The sequence below is a fragment of the Aegilops tauschii genome, chromosome 1, assembly GCF_002575655.3.
Source record: "Aegilops tauschii subsp. strangulata cultivar AL8/78 chromosome 1, Aet v6.0, whole genome shotgun sequence".
NCBI classification, from domain to species: Eukaryota; Viridiplantae; Streptophyta; class Magnoliopsida; order Poales; family Poaceae; genus Aegilops; species Aegilops tauschii.
This window is the reverse complement of record NC_053035.3, coordinates 365,893,192-365,918,396: the sequence shown is the minus strand read 5'-3', so window position 1 is coordinate 365,918,396 and position 25,205 is coordinate 365,893,192. Positions and strand designations below refer to the sequence as shown.

General features: G+C 46.1%; 1 protein-coding gene across 1 annotated transcript; it reads right to left on the bottom strand.

Moving 5' to 3' along the window:
• Positions 1–1,341: 1,341 nt before the first annotated feature.
• LOC109733788 (protease Do-like 10, mitochondrial) lies at positions 1,342–6,827 on the bottom strand. Its single transcript, XM_040386994.2, has 9 exons — positions 6,307–6,827; positions 5,594–5,839; positions 3,859–4,054; positions 3,517–3,776; positions 3,161–3,288; positions 2,387–2,590; positions 2,178–2,228; positions 1,868–2,084; positions 1,342–1,770 (listed from the first exon to the last, which is right to left on the bottom strand). Exons 1-9 carry the CDS (start codon positions 6,731–6,733, stop codon positions 1,622–1,624), a joined length of 1,878 nt encoding a protein of 625 aa, XP_040242928.1. The 5' UTR covers positions 6,734–6,827; the 3' UTR covers positions 1,342–1,621.
• Positions 6,828–25,205: the final 18,378 nt, after the last annotated feature.

Sequence of the window (25,205 nt, the reverse complement as noted above, 5' to 3'; positions counted from 1 at the left end):
GCACTAGCTGCAATGGTGGTCATTGTTCGGGCTATAATAAGGAAAAAAAGACCACGGATTACCTATGGGCCGATGCATGAAAGAGATCGAATCACCTACGGGCTTTTGGAGATTTCATATGTGAACTTAACGTGTGTGGCTGAAGTATGTGCACTGGACATGTATGACTCTATTGTACTTTGGTTGCTTTTGGGAATTTCGTATGTGAACTACACATGCACCTTGTTGAAAACTGTGTTATATGTGCTGTCATTTATATCTTCGGCTTGTCAATATATATTGTTGTGCTGTCTTTCTTGAAAATACAAACGAAATGCTACTGAAATTTTGAATTTTATGTCATTTCATTTTTCATTCCGTGCTTCCAACCAAACACCGGAACGGAACCAACCCGTTCCTCCCTTTTACTACTACCAAACACATGAATGGAATGGGCCCGTTCCTCTGGAATGGAACCATTCCATTCCATGACAGTTGGTTCCTCAACCAAACACACCCGAAGTGAACCCTGAGAGAGGCGGCCGGTCCCACGCCGCTGCGATACGCTTTTATTTACAGAAAAGGGTATTACTGGGGCTTGACTTTGTTCCTAAAAATTCATTTTTATTTCGAGCATTTCAAATGTTCGAAAAAGAACTCATGTACTTCTTCCGTTCCATAATTCTTGTCGTAGTTTTAGTTACACATCGGATGTTACAGGGGAAGATCACCTGTAATTATTTGTCAATCACAAAAATGGCAATTAAAAATCGTTTATATCAGAGATACTGAAGATGTCCATCCTTGCAAAATGGGATTGTCAGTCAGGTGTGACCCTTGATGATCAAATTAAAACACCAAGCTGCGTCAGGAGAGATTCCAAATTCGGCCTTCGAAACTGTGAACCCATATACTCCCCAGTCCCCCTAAACAATTTGGTCGAGCATTTCAGATGTTCGAAAAAGAACTCATGTACTTCTTCCGTTCCATAATTCTTGTCGTGGTTTTAGTTACATATCGGATGTTATGGGGGAAGATCACCTGTAATTATTTGTCAATCACAAAAATGGCAATTAAAAATCATTTATATCAGAGATACTGAAGATGTCCATCCTTGCAAAATGGGATTGTCAGTCAGGTGTGACCCTTGATGATCAAATTAAAACACCAAGCTGCGTCAGGAGAGATTCCAAATTCGGCCTTCGAAACTGTGAACCCATATACTCCCCAGTCCCCCTAAACAATTTGGTCATCCAAGGCGGATATCGTTAGCTGTAACACATTACGAAAATGGAACAAATCCCCCTGAAAAAACAATTGAAGCATTACACGACAGCCAGAAACAAACACTAGGGTTTCCCCTTCTCTGCTAATATTTTTTTTTTATAAATTCATCCGCAGCATCCAAAAAATTAACATGTCAGCAGAACTTGTACAGTTTTTTTTTTCGAAACTCGGCCCCTCTTCTACTTTTTTACTTGTACAGTATGGAACGAAGTGTCTTGGTTCTTGAAACTCATATCTCCTATGTTCTGCTTTCGTGATGATACATAATCTGAATTTAACATAAGGGTGCCAAAACCCATGCAGTGGCGGAAGAAAGAATGATAAATAGTTGGGAGGGAAGCAAAGAATGATGGTGTTACAACTCAGGCTGAAGAACTTGGGTTCTTCTTATTTGCTGAAGACCTCCTCTTCCTTCCGTCAAAACTGAATCAGCCAAACTGGAGCCCGCTGAAACCGATGGGCTCATGGGTGACTCCAGCAGTCCTTGGCCTACCTCATCTGTCTCTGGAAAGACAACCGGGCTAACATCGGTGCTTCCGCAGAAACTGTGTAGCTACGTCTACGGAAATGTGTCAGCTTGTGCATGACGCCTCAGTCTCACCTTTGCTCGCTTGGTCATCGACAAGGTCGTTTGACATGGCTGATGGAATCCTGTGCCGCTTGAGGATCCGAGACGTGGCAAGCCTCGCGTTCTGAAATTTCAGGACGATCATCCGCTCATCGTCCAAATCAATTCTCAAGTTTTCTTCAGTGCAGTTCTCCACGATACTGCACAAATGCTTCAAATTCTCAACCTCAACACCATTCACCTTCTTTACCTGCTCATATCATGAAGCCTGGTCAGTTGAGAAAACTACAAAGGTCACTAAGGATGTGGTGTGTAATAATAGGATTTTCTTATCGAAGATGACCTGGAGTTCAGCCAGCCTTTCATAACCAACATTAATATCATCCATTAGGACCTGTAACGCAGATTGATCAGTAAAACACCTCAAAAAAAGATTGATCAGTAAAAAGATAATTATGCAAAAATACACGGTAAGTAAATGCAAGAGGTTTCCTAACAAGATCATGAAACTGGAAACTGAGGCATGAGAAGATTGAATTAGTGCAGTAGTACCTGAGATAATATTACTAACTGTTGGCCAGCCTTCTTCGGAAGCTCTCTCAGTGCCCGTTCACACAGTCGGCGTGGCGAAGTGTTGTACCAGTCCTCCCCAAATTCATGGAGATAAGGCTGGGTCAGCGGGATAAAAACAAAACCAGCAAAGATGTAGTAGCTGGGCAGTTTATCGAATTGATGTACAGGAACCAAAGGTTGCAACTGCATAAGAAGAATCACATGTATAAGATCACTTCACTGTACATGTGAAAACTGAAAAGGAGAAGCACGAGGGCAAAAATGGTGACAGGAACCAACGGAAATGATAAATGCAAAGCCTAAGCCTGGGGGTTAGTTTGTACAAGATGGACCCACTTTTGCGGATTACTGTTTAACCTGCATAAGAGATGAGCGGGGCTGTCCATAAATCTGACCATATCCAGTCCTATCCAACTAGCTGTAGAAAAGGTAGACAGGCTGAACGCACTGGGCTAATGTAGTGAATCAGATGTGTTACGGACTTCATAGTTGTGGGATGAGTTCTAAAATAGGTGATAAGTATTGAGATGGATGTTACTTTCGTAGGTATGTATTGTATTAGGATTCGGTTCAGTTCAGTCAAGGTGGATTCAATCACCATGTTTGACTCTGAGGAAACTAAGTACTACTAACAAACACTAAACAGGGAGAACAACATCCCGTCATTCTTATATTTAGTACCAACCTCTCAAATAAAATGCACCCTGGTTAATAAGAAGCTCGAATAAAATGTACAAGATTGCAAAGCCTTACAGGTCTAAGTGTCACATTCAATTCATGCTCTTTGCCATCTCTTAGTACTTTGATAACGGCTGTTTCTTCAGGCTTCTTCATAGACACAAGATGATCAAAGGTGATTCTCTCTCTATTTCGAAATGGAACTGCAAGTATTAAAAGAGATCATGATCATCAGTTGTCGACCCTGAAATGCCAGGATGCTTCATGTTTCGGAGTAGCGCATGAATAGATTCATCGACCAGCAATGCAAAAACGTGCAGCAGAGTATGCCAAATGATGGTCTTAAAATAACATGATAAACAGAAAACATATAAGAAATCAAAATTTGCGACACAAAATGGCTGCCAATGCATGGGAAGTTTTAAGCTCACCTGTCCCATCATTCGCAATAGGCACGCCATCAAACTCGAGAAGGATATCGTCTTTCTTCAAAATTTTGTAAGCGTCAGACAGAGGATTTATTCTACTGACTAACACTCCAGTCATTTCAGGCCGCATACCAAAGCACTCTCTTATTTGGATGTTCTCAGTGGCCTGGCAAGATATCCCAAGAGAACAAAACCCAGAATATTTGCCACTCTCTTCCACACCAGAAATAAAACGCTTAATTACAGGCACAGGTATAATATACCTGCAAAGAAAAGGGTTACGCACAAAATTCCAGGTAAAACAAAGGTTCTATTGGCGCAAGACCTAAATAGTGGAGTATTCACCCAATGTTTTCTGCTCCTGACAGATTTTGGAAAGCAACTCCAGCCACTTTATCGCCCATGATTGCAGGCCCGCCACTATTGCCTGGATTAATAGCTGCATCTATTTGTATAGCCATGAGCTGAGTCGCACCATGGGCATACTGTGTTGGTTCCACTCTAGAAACAACCCCCTTGGTGACAGAGATATTGTCTCCACCTGCGCCATACAGGTACACAATAATTTAGTTGTCTACATTCTTACATGGTTTTAGGTGTCTAAATAGATGATCAGCAATACAGCATCGAAGCCGAGCTGAGCTGAATAAAAAATAGTAGTAGTAGGTGAACTTTCTGAAACAGCAGAACCTAAATACTGTAGAATTTGTCAGCATTGGTACCTTAAATCAAATCAGAGATTTCCCAACAACATTGCAACCTGGGATCACATAGTAGAATCTAAGACCCTACCTGATTCTTAAACAAATGTATATTTTCTAAAATCTACCAGGTATTTCAACAGCTATACATACTTTAGTTGTACATTAAGAGCCTTCATTTTAAATAGAGTCTAAATCAAACATCTATTTTTTTATGACAAGGGTAACTTTACAATTAAAAAGGACATATGCAAATAATTACTTATGATTAATTATTAGGACCAATTGAATTGGTAGGATCATGCACAAATCCCAGTTATGAGTTATCATACTACTCTGTTTAGATTTTAACATCATAACAATATTAAGATCCCACCTAGTACACAGTCAGCACGCTAAATAAATAGTTAAGAGTCATAAGACTTGGGGTCTGTTTGGTTCATACACTAAGCTTGTCAACATTTGCCACGTTTTTTTGCCATACATGACTAAGGTCAGGCAATCAAATTTTGCGCCACACTTGAGGTAATCTTGCCACACTTTACGGAGTCAGTGACGGGTGGGGCCTAGAATACTGCCAGAAGTGAGCAAACCAAACCGCGCGCGGGGGGGGGGGGGGGGGGGGGGGGGGGGCTAACTCAGCCTAACTTGTGTGGAAAAAGTGTGGTAACCTTAGTATACCAACCAATGCCCTTAAGATTGCCAACCTTGCTAATGGCGTACCATTCATGCTAAACTGCTAATTCATATGGAAACCATCACATATCCAATGACAAAAATAATGCATAGGTTGGCATGGCATTGTTCAACAAAAGGACACACAGTGATGCTATAATTCTATAATAACATTGTAATGTCATGTAGTTTGTTGATTTGTATGATGTAATAAGAAATTAGGAAGCATATTTGCGACACCAAAGTTGCAGGGGCTACTTTCTACTGTTGCTTTCGTGATTGATTATCAAGCTAATAGTGTAACAAATATTTCGATAAGTGCAGAAGTGTAGAAATCCCAAATTTATGGATGTTTTCCTTATCCACAATCTTGTATGAACTATGCTTTATGGAGTTGTACCATAGTCTCTGTGTGTATAATCATATTATTTTCATTCACTCACTCAAAGTAACACACTGCTAGCCAGTTTCAGTTATGCCATCACAAACAGGATGGTCATGGTATTACGTATGCAAAACCTTAGTTGGATACTTGTAGATGAGGTAATATGGCTAACAAGTTTGACAACTACTCCCTCTGTCCCATAATATAAGAGCGTTTTTTACACTAGTGACTAGTGTAGTGTCAAAAACGCTCTTATATTATGGGACGGAGGGAGTAACAATCAAGTACTGTAAAAATAATATCAGTGTCAAACTCGTACCTTGAGGGTAGCCAACCACGGCAACAGCTTCCTGCAAAAATGGAATGTCTCCAAGCTCCAAGCTGTTCATCCCCTCCCAAAACTCCTCACTCTCAACTGTAAGAAGAGCCAAATCACACTCATGACCAATAGCCTGAACTTCCGCCTTGTACTTTGCAGGTGATCCATGCTTCCTCACAAGAACAAAAGTATGATCAGCTACCACATGAGCATTTGTGACGATCCTTTTCCCAGAAATTACAAAGCCTACAACAGGGAGGCGAAATTAGCAGATGACCCAAAGAATGAACTCCATTTCAACATCACAGGGGACCAAAAATAACCAACCTTTCACATTATGTTAATATCTAAAGTCGTTATTTTTCTATGTTTTAGATTTTTGTCTCACATCATGGATATTTCAACAGTTCACAACCCAATCCAGTAATATAGTGGGAAATCAAAGCTAAAATTTCCTACTATCCCGTTCTACCGCATTTACTTAGTTCATACTACCAGAAATACACAGTAAGAAATAACACCACAAATTTGCATATGAGATACTCTCTTTCTCCGATTGAATCAGCAAATTAAGCCGATCCCACAGCAACTTAACACTCTACCTATCGTCAAATCAAAAAGTATATTCTCTGCTAGCCACCTATCACAGTAGCAGGGACCCAGACACACTCGCGGCCTCCAGGGGGCTAAACTGCTGAAGATAGGCAGCTTACCGGAGCCCATGCTCTCGCGCTGGGCCTTGTTCTGCCACGGCAGGAAGTAGTTAGGGCCACTTGACACCGTGAACACCTTCACCACCGAGTCCAGCGCGAGCTCCACCGCCGCGAACGCGTCCGTGTCATGCCGCGCCGCCGCAGACTCCACCTCCTCCTCTCCCTCGGATACCTCCGCCGACGGTATCGACGGGGTTCCCAGAGCGCCGCATTCACCTAGGCGGAGAGAGGGTGTGGATGCGCAAGAGATGGTGGAGAAGCGGGGGGCAGCGAGGTGGGGAAGGACGGCGCGGGTCACGGTTCGAAGGGGCGGCAGACGAGATGGATGTGGAGGCGGCGAGGGTGATGGGTGGAGAGGGAGGCGGCGGAGCGAGCGGGCGGAGGAGGAAGAGGAGAGGCGGCGGAGCAAGCGGGCGGAGGCGTGCATGGCGGCCACCGCGGGTGTTGCCGGTGAGGGTTCGGAGATTTTTGGTCCGGGGGGTTTGGTTTAGGTTTGTGTCTGGGTTTGGGTGAGTCTGGGCTCGGATTCAGGTTCGGGTTGGGCTCGACTATGCTCCAATTTTGCAAAAAAAAAATCTCAAATACGCGTACTATATTATATAGAAGAAGACGGGGGTAAAGAGCCCCTCCACAATAGCATTAAATTACAAAGATGAACGCGACTCCCATCCTACTAGAGGCCACACCCTATACAAGCTAACTTGCCGCGGTAGCCCACCCTTCCACTTGGCTAAAGAAACTACCTAGATCGCCCTTGAGCAGTCCCGCTTGCTGCCACATGCGTCCTTTTTGGATGATCTTACGTATGATGACATTCTTACAAGGCAAAACTCCGTCAAAGATGACCGTGTTTCGGTGTTTCCATATTTCCCATAGGGCAAGGATGAGCACAGCGTTGATCGTCCGGTCTTGGCTCCCGCTCGTGGCCCTATCCACACACCATTCCGAGAGGGTTTGATCCGTCTCAGGCATCCACTCCGGCTTGCCCATAGCATGGAAAATGGCAGTCCACACTTCCCACGCGAATACGCAATGAAGCAGAAGGTGATTAATGCTTTCCTCTCCCTGGCTGCACAGGGGGCACTGCTCCTGGTGGTCTAGTCTGCGCCGTGCAAGGCGATCCGAGGTACAGCGCCGATTTTGGATGGCCAGCCAAATGAAGAAGCGGCAGTGCAGCGGCGCTTTGGAGCGCCATGGGAACTTTGCTGAAGGTGAAACCTCTCTTCCCCAAAACTTAGCAGCATAGGCCGATCGCATCGAGAATGAACCAGTGACCTCCCATGTCCATTTAACTTCAAGTGTCTTGTAGGATCAAGGTGGACTCGCACGGTTGCCGCCCATAGCGATAGGTATTCATCGAGTATCTGCTCCGTCATTTCAGGACCGACGTGTCGAGCCCAATTCGCGTTCGGTAAGGCCTGGGCAACCGTGCAGCTGTTGCGCACCCTGCTGCTGACCCTGGCATAGATGGCCGACGCCAAGTCTGCAATTTTGCACCCATCCATCCACTTATCTTCCCAGAAGAGGGTATCTTGTCCATTGCCGAGCTATGATCGGGTTGTCGCCCTGTATATCTGCTTCGCTGCCTCGGGCACTCTAATCTGGAACTCAACCCACGGCCTGGTGCCGTCTGATCTCTGCAACCAAGCCCAGCGTGCTTGCATCGCGGTGTTCAGCCACTTTAGATCCGGGAGTCCGAGCCCTCCTGCCCACTTAGGAGTGCACACCTGCTCCCATGCAACTGCACACTGTCCATCCGCGGCTTGCGCCTCGGCGCACCAGAGAAACCCACGGCAGATTTTGTTTAGCGCAGCAATTGTCTTCTGCGGCACATCAAGAGCAAGTAGAGTGTGTATAGGAATTGCGCAAAGGACTGACTGTATCAGCAGCAGGCGTCCACTCTTCGGCATTTTGCCCACTTTCCAGCTAGGTAGAGCAGCAGCAAGTTGATCGACAAGCCCTTCAAGTTGTGCAGCCGATTGCTTCTGGAGAGTTAGCGGCAGTCCCAGGTATTTGCAAGGGAAGGATCCACCCGGGCACCCCAAAATGTGCTCCATAGTGGCCATGATCTCCGTTGAGCACCGGATTGGGTAGGCAGCACTCTTAGTGAGATTAACGCGGAGCCCCGAGGCCTCCCCATAGATCCTTAGCAGCGAAGCGCATGTGTTCATATCCAGTTCATGGGGCTTGACAAAGATCATGACATCGTTCGCAAACATGGAAAGCCGATGTTGCAACCCAGCTCTTGCCAGTGGCACCAATAATCCCCTTGACGTTGCGATCTCAAACATCTTTTGCAGAGGTTCCATAATCATGATGAAAAGCATGGGGGAAATCGGATCGCCTTGCCTCAATCCAATTGACCATGATCCGAGTAGAGGAGGTGGAGAGCATTCCGCATACCCAATCCATCCACCTGGCGCCAAAACCCATAGCACGAAGCACCTCCACAAGAAACGGCCACTGCACGGAATCAAAAGCCTTCGAAATGTCCAGCTTAAGCATGATGGTTGGGTCCCTAAGGGCATGGAGTCGTCGAGCTGTGCACTGCACCAGCATAAAGTTATCATGGATTGATCGCCCTTTCACAAACGCACTTTGATGATTCCCCACCAAGAAAGGCAACTCTCCTACTAGCCGCAAGGACAGAACTTTGTCGAAGATCTTGATCACTCCATGGACTAAGCTCACCGGCCTGAAATCTCTGATATCCACTGCGCCATCCTTCTTGGGCAGGAGTGAAACGATCGCTTTGTTGAGTGCCTGAAGCCCCCGCATATCACCGCGGTAGAATGCATCTAGCGCCCGCATGAAGTCTACTTTGATTATATGTCATCAAGATGCATAAAATCTGCCCGTGAAGCCGTCCGGGCCCGGCGCTTTGTCCCTTGGCATTGCCTTGATTACCTTCGGTACTTCCTCCTCTGTAAACGGATCCTCCAGGTGCGACAAGTTCCTTGAAGGCAACTGGATCAAGTCAAGATCAATGCTGTGCGCCCTCGGCGGTGCGTCTCCAAACATGTGGGAGAAGTAGTCATCCATCGCGTCCACAATCTCATCATGTCCCATTGCAATCACCTCTCCATTCCTGATTGTGGACATCGTGTTGCGCCTCTGCCGATAGCACGCGTGCTGGTGGAAGAAGCTCGTGCATGCATCCCCTCTTTCAGGTACAGAATCCTCGACCTCTGCTGTGCGATGGTGCGCTCCAACGAGCAGAGACCCAGAAGTTTTTGCTTGAGCAGTTTCCGTAATGGAAGTTCCTGAGCAGTTAAAGTTCTCGAGTCCATAGCTGAGTCGAGGCGAGAGATAACCTCCATTGCAATCCCAATCTGGAGCTTGACATAGCCAATCCAGAGATCGCTCCACTTCTTTAGGCATTTAGCCGTTGCCCTAAGTTTCGCATCCAGCACAACATATGGATTGCCCTCCTGCTGCACAGAGTTCCACGCGGTCTCCACAGTGGGCAAAAACCCGTCCGCCTTCGCCTAGAACGATTCGAATTTAAACCTCCGCCTCCATGCACAGATCCGCGTACAGGTCGAGGAGGAGTGGGCAATGGTCCGACACCGCTGACCCTAGTGCGGTGAGATGGCATGTTGGGTACAACACCTCCCATGATGCGGTCCCAAAAATGTGATCAATCTTCTCCAATGTTGGGTTGGACCTCTCATTTGACCAAGTGTATCTCCGACCGTTTAGGTAAATCTCCTTGAGCTCCAGCACATTCAGTTTGGCTCGGAAGCGAGCCAACATCCTCCTATTGACAAGAGAGTTGTTCTTGTCCTCTGGGTTAACCAGCAGATTGAAATCTCCTATGACCGTCCATGGACCAGCAATCAGCTCCCGTATGTCCACAAGTTCTTGCAAGAACTCCACTTTCTCTTGGTCAAGTTGCGGGCCATAGACACCTGTGATCCACCATTGTTCTCCACCATTGTGTTTGACTAGGGCCGTTAGTGCATTCTCAGTGTAGTGAGGGTGCGAGATGGTCACCACCGAAGGGTCCCAAGCGAGGAGGATTCCTCCCCTTGTTCCAGTCGCCGGCAAGAAAAAGTAGTTCTCAAATTTACTTCCAAGACAATGGGCCACCACCTCGGCCGTTACAACTTCCATTTTCGTCTCTTGGAGACACACAATGCTTGGGTTAGCCGCGACAACCACCTGGTATACTGCACTACGACGTCCGGGGTTGTTAAGTCCCCGAACGTTCCACACTAGCGTTTTAAAAGGTGTCCCATTCATCTTTACAGCCTACACAGTAACCACCGTGCACCGGGCCTATGGCCGGTCCACGACCAGCACCTCCTGCTCAAGCATTGGCAGGGCGGATGCCTCCCACCAAAACAGAGCTAGGATCGCCCTGATATGGTCCTCGGAGAGCGGCTGATCAAACAGTCGCGTGTAAGCCTATAGCGCTTCATCCCTTATGATTTCCCCTTCGTTTGCTAGACAGAGCTTTAGGATGAGCACATTTTGTTGCTTGGTAGCATTTGATCCACGTCCAACTCCACGCGCTAGCCGGACGCTGCGCCTCGGATTCGAGACCGGTTCCCTTTTCCTACTAGGTCTCCTTTTGCTCCCCTCTTTTGCTTCAGCGGGCCTGCCCAAAAGCAGCAGGGACAGGGCCTTACGTAGCTCACCGCAGAGCTCCTCCAACGATTCATTCCGCTTTTCCGACGTGCATGGGCTGCATGGCGTTGCCCCAATCAACGGCTGGCAGATGGGAGTGGCCTGGCCACCCGACAGGCTGATGCAAAAAGTGTCCCCCACATGCATGCGGATGGGAGAGGCCGGGTCCTCACTATCCACCGAGCAGAGACTACAGACCATCGCATCCTCGAACGCCGCGCCAGCCAAATCTTCCTCGGGCGGCATCATGTCGTGGCCTGGGGACAGCACATGGGCACTCGCATCCCCATGCTGCGCGGGATCGGCGCCTCCAATCCTCATGCTACAATCCACCATCGGGATCAGGAGAGACCCCACCCGCAGCTCCACGGCCTCAGACTGACCACCATCCATTGGGCACAGCCTACCGTGGGCCTCCTTGCTAGTCTGCGCAGAATCCACCATCCACCTCAGCTGGCAGACCGATGATGGGGAAGGCTGGGCGGCTGTCGGGCCATCTCCACGTCTTGCCGGGGGCGTCGCACAATTCGAGGCACAAGACGACACCGCAACGGGCAGAATCGTAGGCCCCAGCCCACTTTGGGCAGAGGGAAGCGATAGTTGTGCGGTCAAAAGTGGCCCACGCTCGTCAGCATTGTCCATCATCTCCTGGGCCCTCTGAATCGTATCTCTGGCGACCGCATGACAGCTGGACGGGCCTTGACCGAGCTCCACCCCCTGCCGGGACACATGGTCGTGCCTCTCCCTGGTCGGCGCCGGCGAGTTTGCCGGCGGCGGCGCCTCCGTCGAGCCTTGAGACTCAAGACTGCCCACATCAGCATTGGCCGAGTCATCCACGCGCCTGCCATCACGCCCATCATCACTGTTCGGCGGCCCATCCTCTGACGGCGGCGGTGGCGGTGGTGGCGGATGGAGCTCCATGCCCGCACTCGGAGTCGCCCTGACAGGTGGCGCAATCCGTCTGATGTCCACAGGGTACCACAATGCGTCTGGGGCACCCGGAATGTCACCCGCAGGGAGGGCGCCTGCGGGTTCAGGGATGAAGAGGAAACGTCGGCGAGGAACTTTGGATGGGTCCGCCGTCTTGAGCCAAACTCGAAAGCCGGACATGTCATGGCGGCGCGCCGTACGCTCCGCCACTTGGACGACAAAGCTGCAGCCCCGCAACAGTACCTCCGCCGTCCGCCTCGTCCACGCGTGCGCCGGCACGCCCCGCAGCTCCAGAGGAACGAGGAAAGGAAGCGTCGCTCCTGTTGCCTGCTCCTGGCGCGTCCACGGCCGAAGGGAGAGCGTGAACCCGGCACCCGGCACGCGCGCGCTCCACCATGAGCTGCCCGATGAACGGATGCTCGCAGATGACCAGAAAATCCTCCGGGTGAAAAGGGCGGATGGACATGTCCTCGGGCCAATGCCAAACTCAGCATGCAGGGCGGCAGCCGCGTCCGCCAAGTCCACCGGCGGCCGTGTACCTGTAATGGTGACCACGACCGCGCGAGAGAGATCACTCTCCATGCGCCGCAAATCCTCCGAGTCCTCCAGAAAGCAGCAATCCATCTCCACCTCGGGCTCCACGACGTCCGGCACAGACACAACATCCACCGATCCAGCGAACGGGACTGAGAAGTCCGGCCCCGCGATGCTTGCCACCGACGAGCCTTGTGCCACCTAACTCCATGTCCGGGCGACCCGGATAGCACCAGGAGGGGTGGGCCGGGAGGGGGAGGGGGAAGCGTCGTGCTTGTGCTTCGGCGCACGCTGCCCTGAGACAGCAGCACCGCGCTTCCACCGGGGCCATCCACAGCGGGCGGCGGCAGAGCCGCGGCGCGGTGGGGGTCTGCCACATGGCGCGCCCGTCCACTGCCTGACGACGAACCACGCGGCTCCCTGTAGTCCCTGGCGATGTGACCCTCGCCACCGCAGCGCACTGATACGTCTCCGTCGTATCTACTTTTCCAAACACTTTTGCCCTTGTTTTGGACTCTAACTTGCATGATTTGAATGGAACTAACCCGGACTGACGTTGTTTTCAGCAGACTTTCTATGGTGTTATTTATGTGCAAAAACAAAAGTTCTCGGAATGACCTGAAACTCCACGGAACATATTTTTGGAAAATATTAAAAATACTGGAAGAAGAATCCACGTCAGGGGGCCCACACCCTGTCCACGAGGGTGGGGGGCACGCTGCCCCCCTGGGCGCGCCCCCTGCTTCGTGGGCCCCCTAACGCTCCACCGACCTCAACTCCAACTCCATATATTCACTTTCGGGGAGAAAAAAATCAGAGAGAAGGATTCATCGCGTTTTACGATACGGAGCCGCCGCCAAGCCCTAAAACCTCTCGGGAGGGCTGATCTGGAGTCCGTTCGGGGCTCCGGAGAGGGGAATCCGTCGCCATCATCATCATCAACCATCCTCCATCACCAATTTCATGATGCTCACCGCCGTGCGTGAGTAATTCCATCGTAGGCTTGCTGGACGGTGATGGGTTGGATGAGATTTATCATGTAATCGAGTTAGTTTTGTTAGGGTTTGATCCCTAGTATCCACTATGTTCTGAGATTGATGTTGCTATGACTTTGCTATGCTTAATGCTTGTCACTAGGGCCCGAGTGCCATGATTTCATATCTGAACCTATTATGTTTTCATGAATATATGTGAGTTCTTGATCCTATCTTGCAAGTCTATAGTCACCTACTATGTGTTATGATCCGGCAACCCCGAAGTGACAATAATCGGGACCACTCCCGGTGATGACCATAGTTTGAGGAGTTCATGTATTCACTATGTGCTAATGCTTTGTTCCGGTACTCTATTAAAAGGAGGCCTTAATATCCCTTAGTTTCCATTAGGACCCCGCTGCCACAGGAGGGTAGGACAAAAGATGTCATGCAAGTTCTTTTCCATAAGCACGTATGACTATATTCGGAATACATGCCTACATTACATTGATGAATTGGAGCTAGTTCTGTGTCACCCTATGTTATGACTGTTACATGATGAACCGCATCCGGCATAATTCTCCATCACCGATCCAATGCCTACGAGCTTTTCACATATTGTTCTTCGCTTATTTACTTTTCCGTTGCTACTGTTACAATCACTACAAAACACCAAAAATATTACTTTTGCTACCGTTACTTTTGCTACCGTTACCACTACTATCATATTACTTTGGTACTAAATACTTTGCTGCAGATACTAAGTTATCCAGGTGTGGTTGGATTGACAACTCAGCTACTAATACTTGAGAATTTTCTTTGGCTCCCCTTGTGTCGAATCAATAAATTTGGGTTGAATACTCTACCCTCGAAAACTGTTGCGACCCCCTATACTTGTGGGTTGTCAAGACTATTTTCTGGCGCCGTTGCCGGGGAGCATAGCTCTATTCTTTGAGTCACTTGGGATTTATATCTGCTGGTCGCTATGAAGAACTTGAAAGACGTTAAGACAACAATTTATCCCTCAACTACGAGGGGAGGTAAGGAACTTCCATCTAGCTCTGCACTTGATTCACCTTCTGTTTTGAGTAAGCTTGCGACACCCAAACCTGCTTCTGCTACTCATTCTGATATGTTGCATGTTATTGATGATGCCACTTCTGCTATGCATGATACTTATGATGAAACTACTACTATGCTTGATACTACTGTGCCACTTGGTGAATTTCTTGATGAACAACTTGCTAGGGTTAGAGAGAATGAAATTATTGAAACTGATAACATTGATGAAAGTGATGATGAAGACTCTCTGCCTAATAATTATGAATCGCATGTTATTCCTGAGGGTTATGTCCTTGAAAAAGAAGTTGCTTTAGCTATTTTAGCTTGCAAAGATAGATACGAGCTCAAGAGGTTATTAGCTAAATGGAAGCAGCAACCTCTTAATGCTAGAATGAAACCTGACCCTGCTTTTGCTACTTCACCTATCTGTGTTACTGATAAGGATTATGAATTCTCTGTTGATCCTGATATAATTACTTTGGTTGAATCTGATCCTTCTCATGGCTATGAATCTGAAACTGTTGTGGCACATCTTACTAAATTAAATGATATAGCCACCCTGTTCACTAATGATGAGAAATCTCGCTATCTTTATATCCTTAAAATATTTCCGTTCTCATTAAAGGGTGATGCTAAGATATGGTTTAATTCTCTTGATCCTGGTTGTGTGCGTAGTCCCCAGGATATGATTTATTACTTCTCTGCTAAATATTTCCCTGCTCATAAGAAGCAAGCTGCTTTAAGGGAAATATATAATTTTGTGCAAATTGAAGAAGAGAGTCTCCCACAAGCTTGGGGGAGGCTTCTCCAGTTACTTAATGCTTTGCCTGATCATCCTCTTAAGAAAAATGAAATAATTGATATCTTTTATAATGGACTAACTGATGCTTCCAGAGATTACCTGGATAGTTGTGCTGGTTCTGTTTTCAGGGAAAGAACACCGGATGAAGCTGAGATTCTATTGAATAATATGTTGACAAATGAAAATAATTGGACACTTCCTGAGCCAGCTCCTGAGCCTATTCCTAAACCAACTCCGAAGAAGAGAGGTGTTCTATTTCTCAGTCCTGAAGATATGCAAGAGGCAAAGAAATCTATGAAAGAAAAAGGTATTAAAGTTGAAGATGTTAAGAATTTACCTCCTATTGAAGAAATAGATGGTCTAAAATTACCGCCTGTTGAAGAAACATATGATCTTAATCCATCACCTATTGAAGAATCTCATGGTCTTGATAACCCGACACAGGTAGTAAAGGTAAATTCTTTCTATAGATATGATAAAGCTGAAATCCCTCCTACTAAAATTGCTAGCCAATGCTTGGATGAGTTTGATAACTTTATGGCTAAGCAAGAAGATTTCAATGCTTATTTTGGTAGACAATTAAAACAAAATTCTTATATGATTGAACACTTGGGTGATTATATGTCTAGAGTTAAGGGTGAACTTAAACTCATTAGTAAACATGCTTCTATGGTTACCACTCAAGTAGAACAAGTACTTAAGGCTCAAAATGATTTTCTCAATGAATTGAATAGTAAGAATGATGATTATGCTGTTAGAGTGGCTACTAGAACTGGTAAGATGACTCAGGAACCTTTGTATCCTGAAGGCCACCCTAAGAGAATTGAGCAAGATTCTCAGGGAAATAATATAGATGCACCTAGTCCCTCTAAAAGGAAGAAAAAGAAAAATGATAGGACTTTGCATGCTTCTAGTGAACCTATTGCTGAACCACCTGAGAATCCAAATGATATCTCTATTTCTGATGCTGAAACACAATCTGGTAATGAACATGAACCTAGTGAAAATGTTAATGATAATGTTCATGATGATGCTCAACCTAGTAATGATAATGATGTAGAAATTGAACCTGCTGTTGATCTTGATAACCCACAATCAAAGAATCAACGTTATGATAAGAGAGATTTTGTTGCTAGGAAGCACGGTAAAGAAAGAGAACCATGGGTTGAGAAACCCATGCCTTTTCCTCCCAAACCATCCAAGAAAAAGGATGATGAGGATTTTGAGCGCTTTGCTGAAATGATTAGACCTATCTTTTTGCGTATGCGATTAACTGATATGCTCAAAATGAATCCTTATGCTAAGTATATGAAAGATATTGTTACTAATAAAAGAAAGATACCGGAAGCTGAAATTTCCACCATGCTTGCTAATTACACTTTTAAAGGTGGAATACCAAAGAAACTTGGAGATCCAGGAGTACCTACTATACCATGCTCCATTAAAAGAAACTATGTTAAAACTGCTTTATGTGATCTTGGAGCCGGTGTTAGTGTTATGCCTCTCTCTTTATATCGTAGACTTGATTTGAATAAGTTGACACCTACTGAAATATCTTTGCAAATGGCTGATAAACCAACTGCTATACCTGTCGGTATTTGTGAGGATGTGCCTGTTGTGGTTGCAAACGTTACTATTTTAACGGACTTTGTTATTCTTGATATTCCCGAGGACGATAGTATGTCTATTATTCTTGGAAGACCCTTTTTTGAATACCGCAGGGGCTGTTATTGATTGCAACAAAGGCAATGTCACTTTTCATGTTAATGGTAATGAGCATACGGTACACTTTCCGAGGAAACAACCTCAAGTCCACAGTATCAATTCTATTGAAAAATTCCATCGATTATATTTGGAGGTTTTGAATTTCCTCTTCCTACTGTCAAGAAGAAATATAATATTCTTATTATTGGGGATGTGCATATCCCCGTTGAGGTAACATAGTGTTATTCGAAATTTCTCCGGTTCCATGTTATTTGGAATGAGTTTGAACAAGACTTGATCAACCTTGTTAGTGGATTCCTTTTGATGAGCATGAGATGGATGAAACTAGAAGGCACAACCTTTTGTACCCTCTTTCTACTTTCTGTTATTTAGTTGAAATAAAGCAAAAATAGTATTTTCTGTCAGTTTTCTGATTTATCCGCACAATATAAAAATACCCCAAAAATAAAAGTTCTCCAAATGCCCCGAAATTGAAATATGATTTTTTCTGAAATATTTGGGAATATCTGGCACTAAGAACACAGCAGGGGGAGCAAGCACCTGGCCACGAGGGTCCAGGGCGCGCCCACCCCTACAGGGCGCGCCCCCTGCCTCGTGGGCCCATGGTGGCTCCCCTCCACTTATTCCTGCACCCACACACTCCTTCTTCCTCCCAAAAAAATCACCATCCAGCTCAAGCACGAGTTCTAGCTCATTTTGCTGCGATTTTCGATCTCCTTGCTCAAAGCACCTCTCACAAAACTGCTTGGGGAGATTGTTCCTTGGTATGTGACTCCTCCCTTGGTCCAATTAGTTTTTGTTCTAGTGCTTTATTCATTGCAATTTTGTGCTGCCTAGGTGACCATGTTCTTGAGCTTGCATGTCAAATTTATATGGTTCCAAGTAGTTCTAATGCATGATATAGTCTCTAGGCACTTGTAGAAGTAGTTGCTATCAATTTTATTGAGCTTGGTTCACTTTTGTTTGAAGTTACTAAAAAAAATTCAGAAATTTTCCAGAGGAAGAAATATGCTTAGGAAAATGTACCAAGGTGGTTCTTCAAGGAAGCAAGGACCCAGGCTTGCAATGCGTGATGCTGACGATGAGCCACCAAGGGACGCTCCAGTGCGGCCCTGTGAATGGCCTTCAGAAAACTTTATGGATCGAGCGGGAATCAAGGAAGAATTTAACGCATATTTGCGTAACGCTGATCTTGTGAGCTTCGAGGCAGAAAAATGCCGCCAGTACCACTATCTCACTAGTTCCTTTGTGAGGAGGTTTGAATTTTCATCTTCACATAATTCTCCAACTGTCCTGTTTGATCTTTATGAAAAATCTTATACGACGGACTTAGAGGATTTTACCACTGCTTGCAAACTTCCGTAATGGGGTAGTGCTAGTGAACCCCGCAAATCTGAATTTAGAAATTTTCTTGCTAGTATAACTATGGGGGAATCTAGAGGTATAGCACAAGCTACCATAGGGAGCATTCATTTTCCTGCTATACATTATTTTGCTCTCTTCATAGGTAGGTGCATAAATGGTAAAGATGAAGCATGTCATATGTGTGTTCCTGACCTCAGTATTCTTAGGAGTGCCGTGTTAGGAGACAAATCTTATAATTTGGGAGCTATTTTTGCACGTAGGTTGCATAATGATAGGTTTAATGGAGATTTCTTCGGTGGAATTTATGCAACCCGCGTAGCTGATTTTCTTGGTGTAACCAATATTGAATTGCCTCCTGCTTACTTAGACTTTAATGCTATGGTTCACCATCAGTTTGTTGAGAGGAATGAATCACCTCTCCAGTATCGCTTAATCTTTGACAGACGTCGTGCTATCCGTATTACTCTCCCTTCTCCTGCCTTCTTTGATTATCAAGAAAAAGGAAGATATGTTATTACCAGAGAGGAGGCAGATGAGTACGAGAGGAGGGCGGAGGCCGCTCGCCGCCACGCTGCAGCTCAGGAGGCGATAGCCGCTGCATCTCAGTACGACCCCGGCTACAACTACGGATATCCGCCAGGCCATCCGTGGCAATAAACCAACTTAGGCCAAAAGCCTAAGCTTGGGGGAGTACGTATTTCCCACCGACATTACATTTATGTTCACACACTCATTGCTAGATGTCGGTGCTCATACTTTTTCACTGTAATATCCATGCTAATTTATTTTCTTTTTCTTGCTTTCTTCTTGTGTGCTTGTTAAACCTTAAGAAAAACAAAAAAAATAGTAGTAGCTTTTAGTTAGTTTACCTTTCTTTCTGTAGTAGTAATAATTAAAAGAAAACCCCAAAAAAGATTTCCCATTCTTCTTTTGCTTGTTGGGAGCTTTCCCGTGTAAATAGTTTTATTTCTTTTCTTTTCTTTGGGGGTCGATAGGAGAAGACCATAATTAAATTGTTGAAGTGGCTCTTATATGCATTATTGTTGATTTAACCAAGAGTCCATATTGCCTTGTCTTCTCCTGTTTATTGAATGCTCGCAGATTCCAGCTTAGTCCAATGCACGTGCACTCTTATTATTTTCACATCGTTCGGTCGTGCAAGTGATAGGCAATTATGACGATATATGATGGACTGATTAAGATGAGAGAAGCTGGTATGAACTCGACCTCTCTTGTTTTTGTAAATATGATTAGTTCATCGTTCCTGATTCAGCCTATTATGAATAAACATGTTTGCAATGCCAATTAGAGATCATAGTTGCTCGTGCCATGCTTGATTAGCTATGAGTTATAATGGTTTATCTTGCGTGCCAACATGCTATTAAAATGGTTGTGATGTGGTATAGTGGGGTGGTATCCTCCTTTGAATGATTTAAGTGACTCGACTTGGCACATGTTCACACATGTAGTTGAAACAAATCAACATAGCCTTCACGATATTTATGTTCATGGTGGATTATATCCTACTCATGCTCGTACTCAATGTTTATTAATTTTAATGCATGTTCATGACTGTTGTCGCTCTCTAGTTGGTCGCTTCTCAGTCTTTTGCTAGCCTTCACTTGTACTAAGCGGGAATACTGCTTGTGCATCCCCTCCCTTAAACCCCAAAGTTATTCCATATGAGTCCACCATACCTTCCTATATGCGGTATCTACTTGCCGTTCCAAGTAAATTTATATGTGCCAAACTCTAAACCTTCAAATGAAATTCTATTTTGTATGCTCGAATAGCTCATGTATCAACTAGGGCTGTCCGTATCTTCCATATGCTAGGCGGGTTATTCTCAACAGGAGTGGACTCCGCTCCTCACTCACGAGAAAATGGCTGGTCTCCGGGATGCCCAGCCCCATGCTTTATGCAAACTAAATCAAAATAATTGCAAACAAAACTCCCCCTGGGACTGTTGCTAGTTGGAGGCACTCGTTGTTTCGAGCAAGCCATGGATTGATGCTTGTTGGTGGAGGGGGAGTATAAACGTTACCATTCTGTTTGGGAACCGCCTATAATGTGTGTAGCATGGAAGATATCGCCATCTCTTAGTTGTTATGTTGAAAATGAAAGTATGCCGCTCAAAATATTATTTATCTCTGCTTTAAAATCGAGCTCTGGCACCTCTACAAATCCCTGCTTCCCTCTGCGAAGGGCCTATCTATTTACTTTTATGTTGAGTCATCACCCTCTTATTAAAGAGCACTAGCTGGAGAGCGCTGTTGTCATTTGCATCCATTACTATTAATTTATATTGGGTATGACTATGATTGGATCTCTTTTACCATGAATTACAATGTTTAGTCAGTCCTTGATCTTTAAAGGTGCTCTGCATTTATGTTTTGTGGTCTCAGAAAGGGCTAGCGAGATACCATCTTGTTATATCATATCATGATTGTTTTGAGAAAGTGTTGTCATCCGAGATTTATTATTATTGCTCGCTAGTTGATTATGCCATTGACATGAGTAAACATGAGACCTAAGTGTTATTGTGAATGTGGTTAGTCATAATCTTTGCTGAAAACTTGAATGCTGGCTTTACATATTTACAACAACAAGAGCAAACAGAGTTTGTAAAAGTTTTTCTTTATCACTTTCAGTTTATCAACTGAATTGCTTGAGGACAAGCAAAGGTTTAAGCTTGGGGGAGTTGATACGTCTCCGTCATATCTACTTTTCCAAACACTTTTGCCCTTGTTTTGGACTCTAACTTGCATGATTTGAATGGAACTAACCCGAACTAACGCTGTTTTCAGCAGACTTTCTATGGTGTTATTTATGTGCAGAAACAAAAGTTCTCGGAATGACCTGAAACTCCACGGAACATATTTTTGGAAAATATTAAAAATACTGGAAGAAGAATCCATGTCAGGGGGCCCAAACCCTGTCCACGAGGGTGGGGGCGCGCCTGCCCCCCTGGGCGCGCCCTCCTGCCTTGTGGGCCCCCTGACGCTCCACCGACCTCAACTCCAACTCCATATATTCACTTTCAGGGAGAAAAAAATCAGAGAGAAGGATTCATCGCGTTTTACGATACGGAGCCGCCGCCAAGCCATAAAACCTCTCGGGAGGGCTGATCTGGAGTCCGTTCGGGGCTCCGGAGAGGGGAATCCGTCGCCATCGTCATCATCAACCATCCTCCATCACCAATTTCATGATGCTCACCGCCGTGCGTGAGTAATTCCATCGTAGGCTTGCTGGACGGTGATGGGTTGGATGAGATTTATCATGTAATCGAGTTAGTTTTGTTAGGGTTTGATCCCTAGTATCCACTATGTTCTGAGATTGATGTTGCTATGACTTTGATATGCTTAATGCTTGTCACTAGGGCCCGAGTGCCATGATTTCATATCTGAACCTATTATGTTTTCATGAATATATGTGAGTTCTTGATCCTATCTTGCAAGTCTATAGTCACCTACTATGTGTTATGATCCAGCAACCCCGAAGTGACAATAATCGGGACCACTCCCGGTGATGACCATAGTTTGAGGAGTTCATGTATTCACTATGTGCTAATGCTTTGTTCCGGTACTCTATTAAAAGGAGGCCTTAATATCCCTTAGTTTCCATTAGGACCCCGCTGCCACAGGAGGGTAGGACAAAAGATGTCATGCAAGTTCTTTTCCATAAGCACGTATGACTATATTCGGAATACATGCCTACATTACATTGATGAATTGGAGCTAGTTCTGTGTCACCCTATGTTATGACTGTTACATGATGAACCGCATCCGGCATAATTCTCCATCACCGATCCAATGCCTACGAGCTTTTCACATATTGTTCTTCGCTTATTTACTTTTCCGTTGCTACTGTTACAATCACTACAAAACACCAAAAATATTACTTTTGCTACCGTTACTTTTGTTACCGTTACCACTACTATCATATTACTTTGCTACTAAATACTTTGCTGCAGATACTAAGTTATCCAGGTGTGGTTGGATTGACAACTCAGCTGCTAATACTTGAGAATATTCTTTGGCTCCCCTTGTGTCGAATCAATAAATTTGGGTTGAATACTCTACCCTCGAAAACTGTTGCGAACCCCTATACTTGTGGGTTATCACGCACGCAAACTGTCTTCTTCCAGCACTCCGTGGATATGTGGCCATCATCCTCACAGTTGTAGCAGCAGCCGTGGAGACATGCCGGGATGTTTGTCCGCGATGGCCTGGTGGAGGGGAGCGTGAGCCCCGAGCGGCGCCTTTGGGCAGACGGGGGCAGAGAGGCCGGGCTGCGGGGACGGCGGCCAGGCCTGGGCAGCCACACCGAGGCAGCAGGGGGCAGAGGTGGCGGAGCGGGCCGAGATCCACCGGATGCCCCACCTGTAGGGGAATGTAGCAGAAATTCAAAATTTTCTACGCATCACCAAGATCAATCTATGGAGTAATCTAGCACCGAGGGGAAGGGGAGTGCAACTACATACCATTGTAGATCGCTAAGCGGAAGCGTTGCAAGAACGCGGATGAAGGAGTCGTACTCGTAGCGATTCAGATCGCGGTTGATTCCGATCTAAGCGCCGAACCACGGCGCCTGCGCGTTCAACACACGTGCAGCCCGGTGACGTCTCCCACGCCTTGATCCAGCAAGGAGAGAGGGAGAGGTTGGGGAAGACTCCGTCCAACAGCAGCACAACGGCATGGTGGTGATGGAGGAGCGTGGCACTCCAGCAGGGCTTCGCCAAGCACTGCGAGAGACGAGGAGGGAGAGGGGTAGGGCTGCGCCAAAGAGAGAGGGAGACTCATGTCCATGGCAGCCCCAAAAACCCCACTATATATAGGGGAGGGGGAGGGGCTGTGCCCCCATGTAGGGTTCCCCCCCAAGGGGTGCGGCCAGCCCTAGATGCATCTAGGGGGCGGCCAGAGGGGGGAGAGGGGGCGCACCCTAGGTGGGCCTTAGGCCCATCTGAGCCTAGGGTTTCCCCCTTCCCCCTTCCCTGCGCCTTGGGCCTCTTGTGGGAGGCGCACCAGCCAACCTAGGGGCTGGTCCCTTCCCACACTTGGCCCACGCAGGCCTCCGGGGTTGGTGGCCCCTCCCGGTGGACCCCCGGAACCCTCCGGTGGTCCCGGTACATTACCGGTGACGCCCGAAACTCTTCCGGTGGCCAAAACGGGACTTCCCATATATAAATCTTTCCTCCGGATCATTCCGGAACTCCTCGTGACATCCGGGATCTCATCCGGGACTCCGAACCACATTCGGTGACCACGTATATCTATTCCCTATAACCCTAGCGTCATTGAACCTTAAGTGTGTAGACCCTACGGGTTCGGGAACCATGCAGACATGACCGAGACGTTCTCCGGCCAATAACCAACAGCGGGATCTGGATACCCATGTTGGCTCCCACATGTTCCACGATGATCTCATCGGATGAGCCACGATGTCGGGGATTCAATCAACCCCGTATACAATTCCCTTTGTCAATCGGTATGTTACTTGCCCGAGATTCGATCGTCGGTATCCCGATACCTTGTTACCGGCAAGCCTCTTTACACGTTCCGTAACACATCATCCCGTGATCAACTCCTTGGTCACATTGTGCACATTATGATGATGTCCTACCGAGTGGGCCCAGAGATACATCTCCGTTTACACGGAGTGACAAATCCCAGTCTCGATTCGTGCCAACCCAACAGACACTTTCGGAGATACCTGTAGTGCACCTTTATAGCCACCCAGTTACGTTGTGACGTTTGGTACACCCAAAGCATTCCTACGGTATCCGGGAGTTGCACAATCTCATGGTCTAAGGAAATGATACTTGACATTAGAAAAGCTCTTAGCAAACGAACTACACGATCTTATGCTAGGCTTAGGATTGGGTCTTGTCCATCACATCATTCTCCTAATGATGTGATCCCGTTATCAACGACATCCAATGTCCATGGTCAGGAAACCATAACCATCTATTGATCAACGAGCTAGTCAACTAGAGGCTTACTAGGGACATGGTGTTGTCTATGTATCCACACATGTATCTGAGTTTCCTATCAATACAATTTTAGCATGGATAATAAACGATTATCATGAACAAGGAAATATAATAATAACCAATTTATTATTGCCTCTAGGGCATATTTCTAACAGTCTCCCACTTCCACTAGAGTCAATAATCTAGTTCACATCGCCATGTGATTAATACCCAAGAGTTTACCAGAGTCAATAATCTAGTTCACATCACCATGTGATTGTAATGAATCCAACACCCATGGGGTTTGTTCATATCTCGCTTGTGAGAGAGGTTATTAGTCAACGGGTCTGAACCTTTCAAATCCGTGTGTGCTTTACGAATATCTATGTCATTGTGTAGATGCAGCTACCACGCGCTACTTGGAGCTATTCCAAATAACTGCTCTACTATACGAATCTGGTTTACTACTCAGAGTCATCCGGATTAGTGTCAAAGTTTGCATCGACGTAACCCTTTACGACGAACTCCTTTTCCACCTCCATAATCGAGAAAATTTCCTTAGTCCACTAGATACTAAGGATAAGTTCGACCGCTGTCATGTGATCCATTCCCGGATCACTATTGTACCCCTTGACTAACTCATGGCAAGGCACACTTCATGTGCGGTACACAGCATAGCATACTGTAGAGCCTACGTCTAAAGCATAGGGGACGACCTTCGTCCTTTCTCTCTCTTCTGCTGTGGTCAGGTCTTGAGTCTTACTCAATACTCACACCTTGTAACACAGCCAAGAACTCCTTCTTTGCTGGTCTATTTTGAACTCCTTCAAAATCTTGTCACGGTATGTATTCATTTGAAAGTACTATTAAGCGGTTTTTGATCTATCCTTATAGATCTTGATGC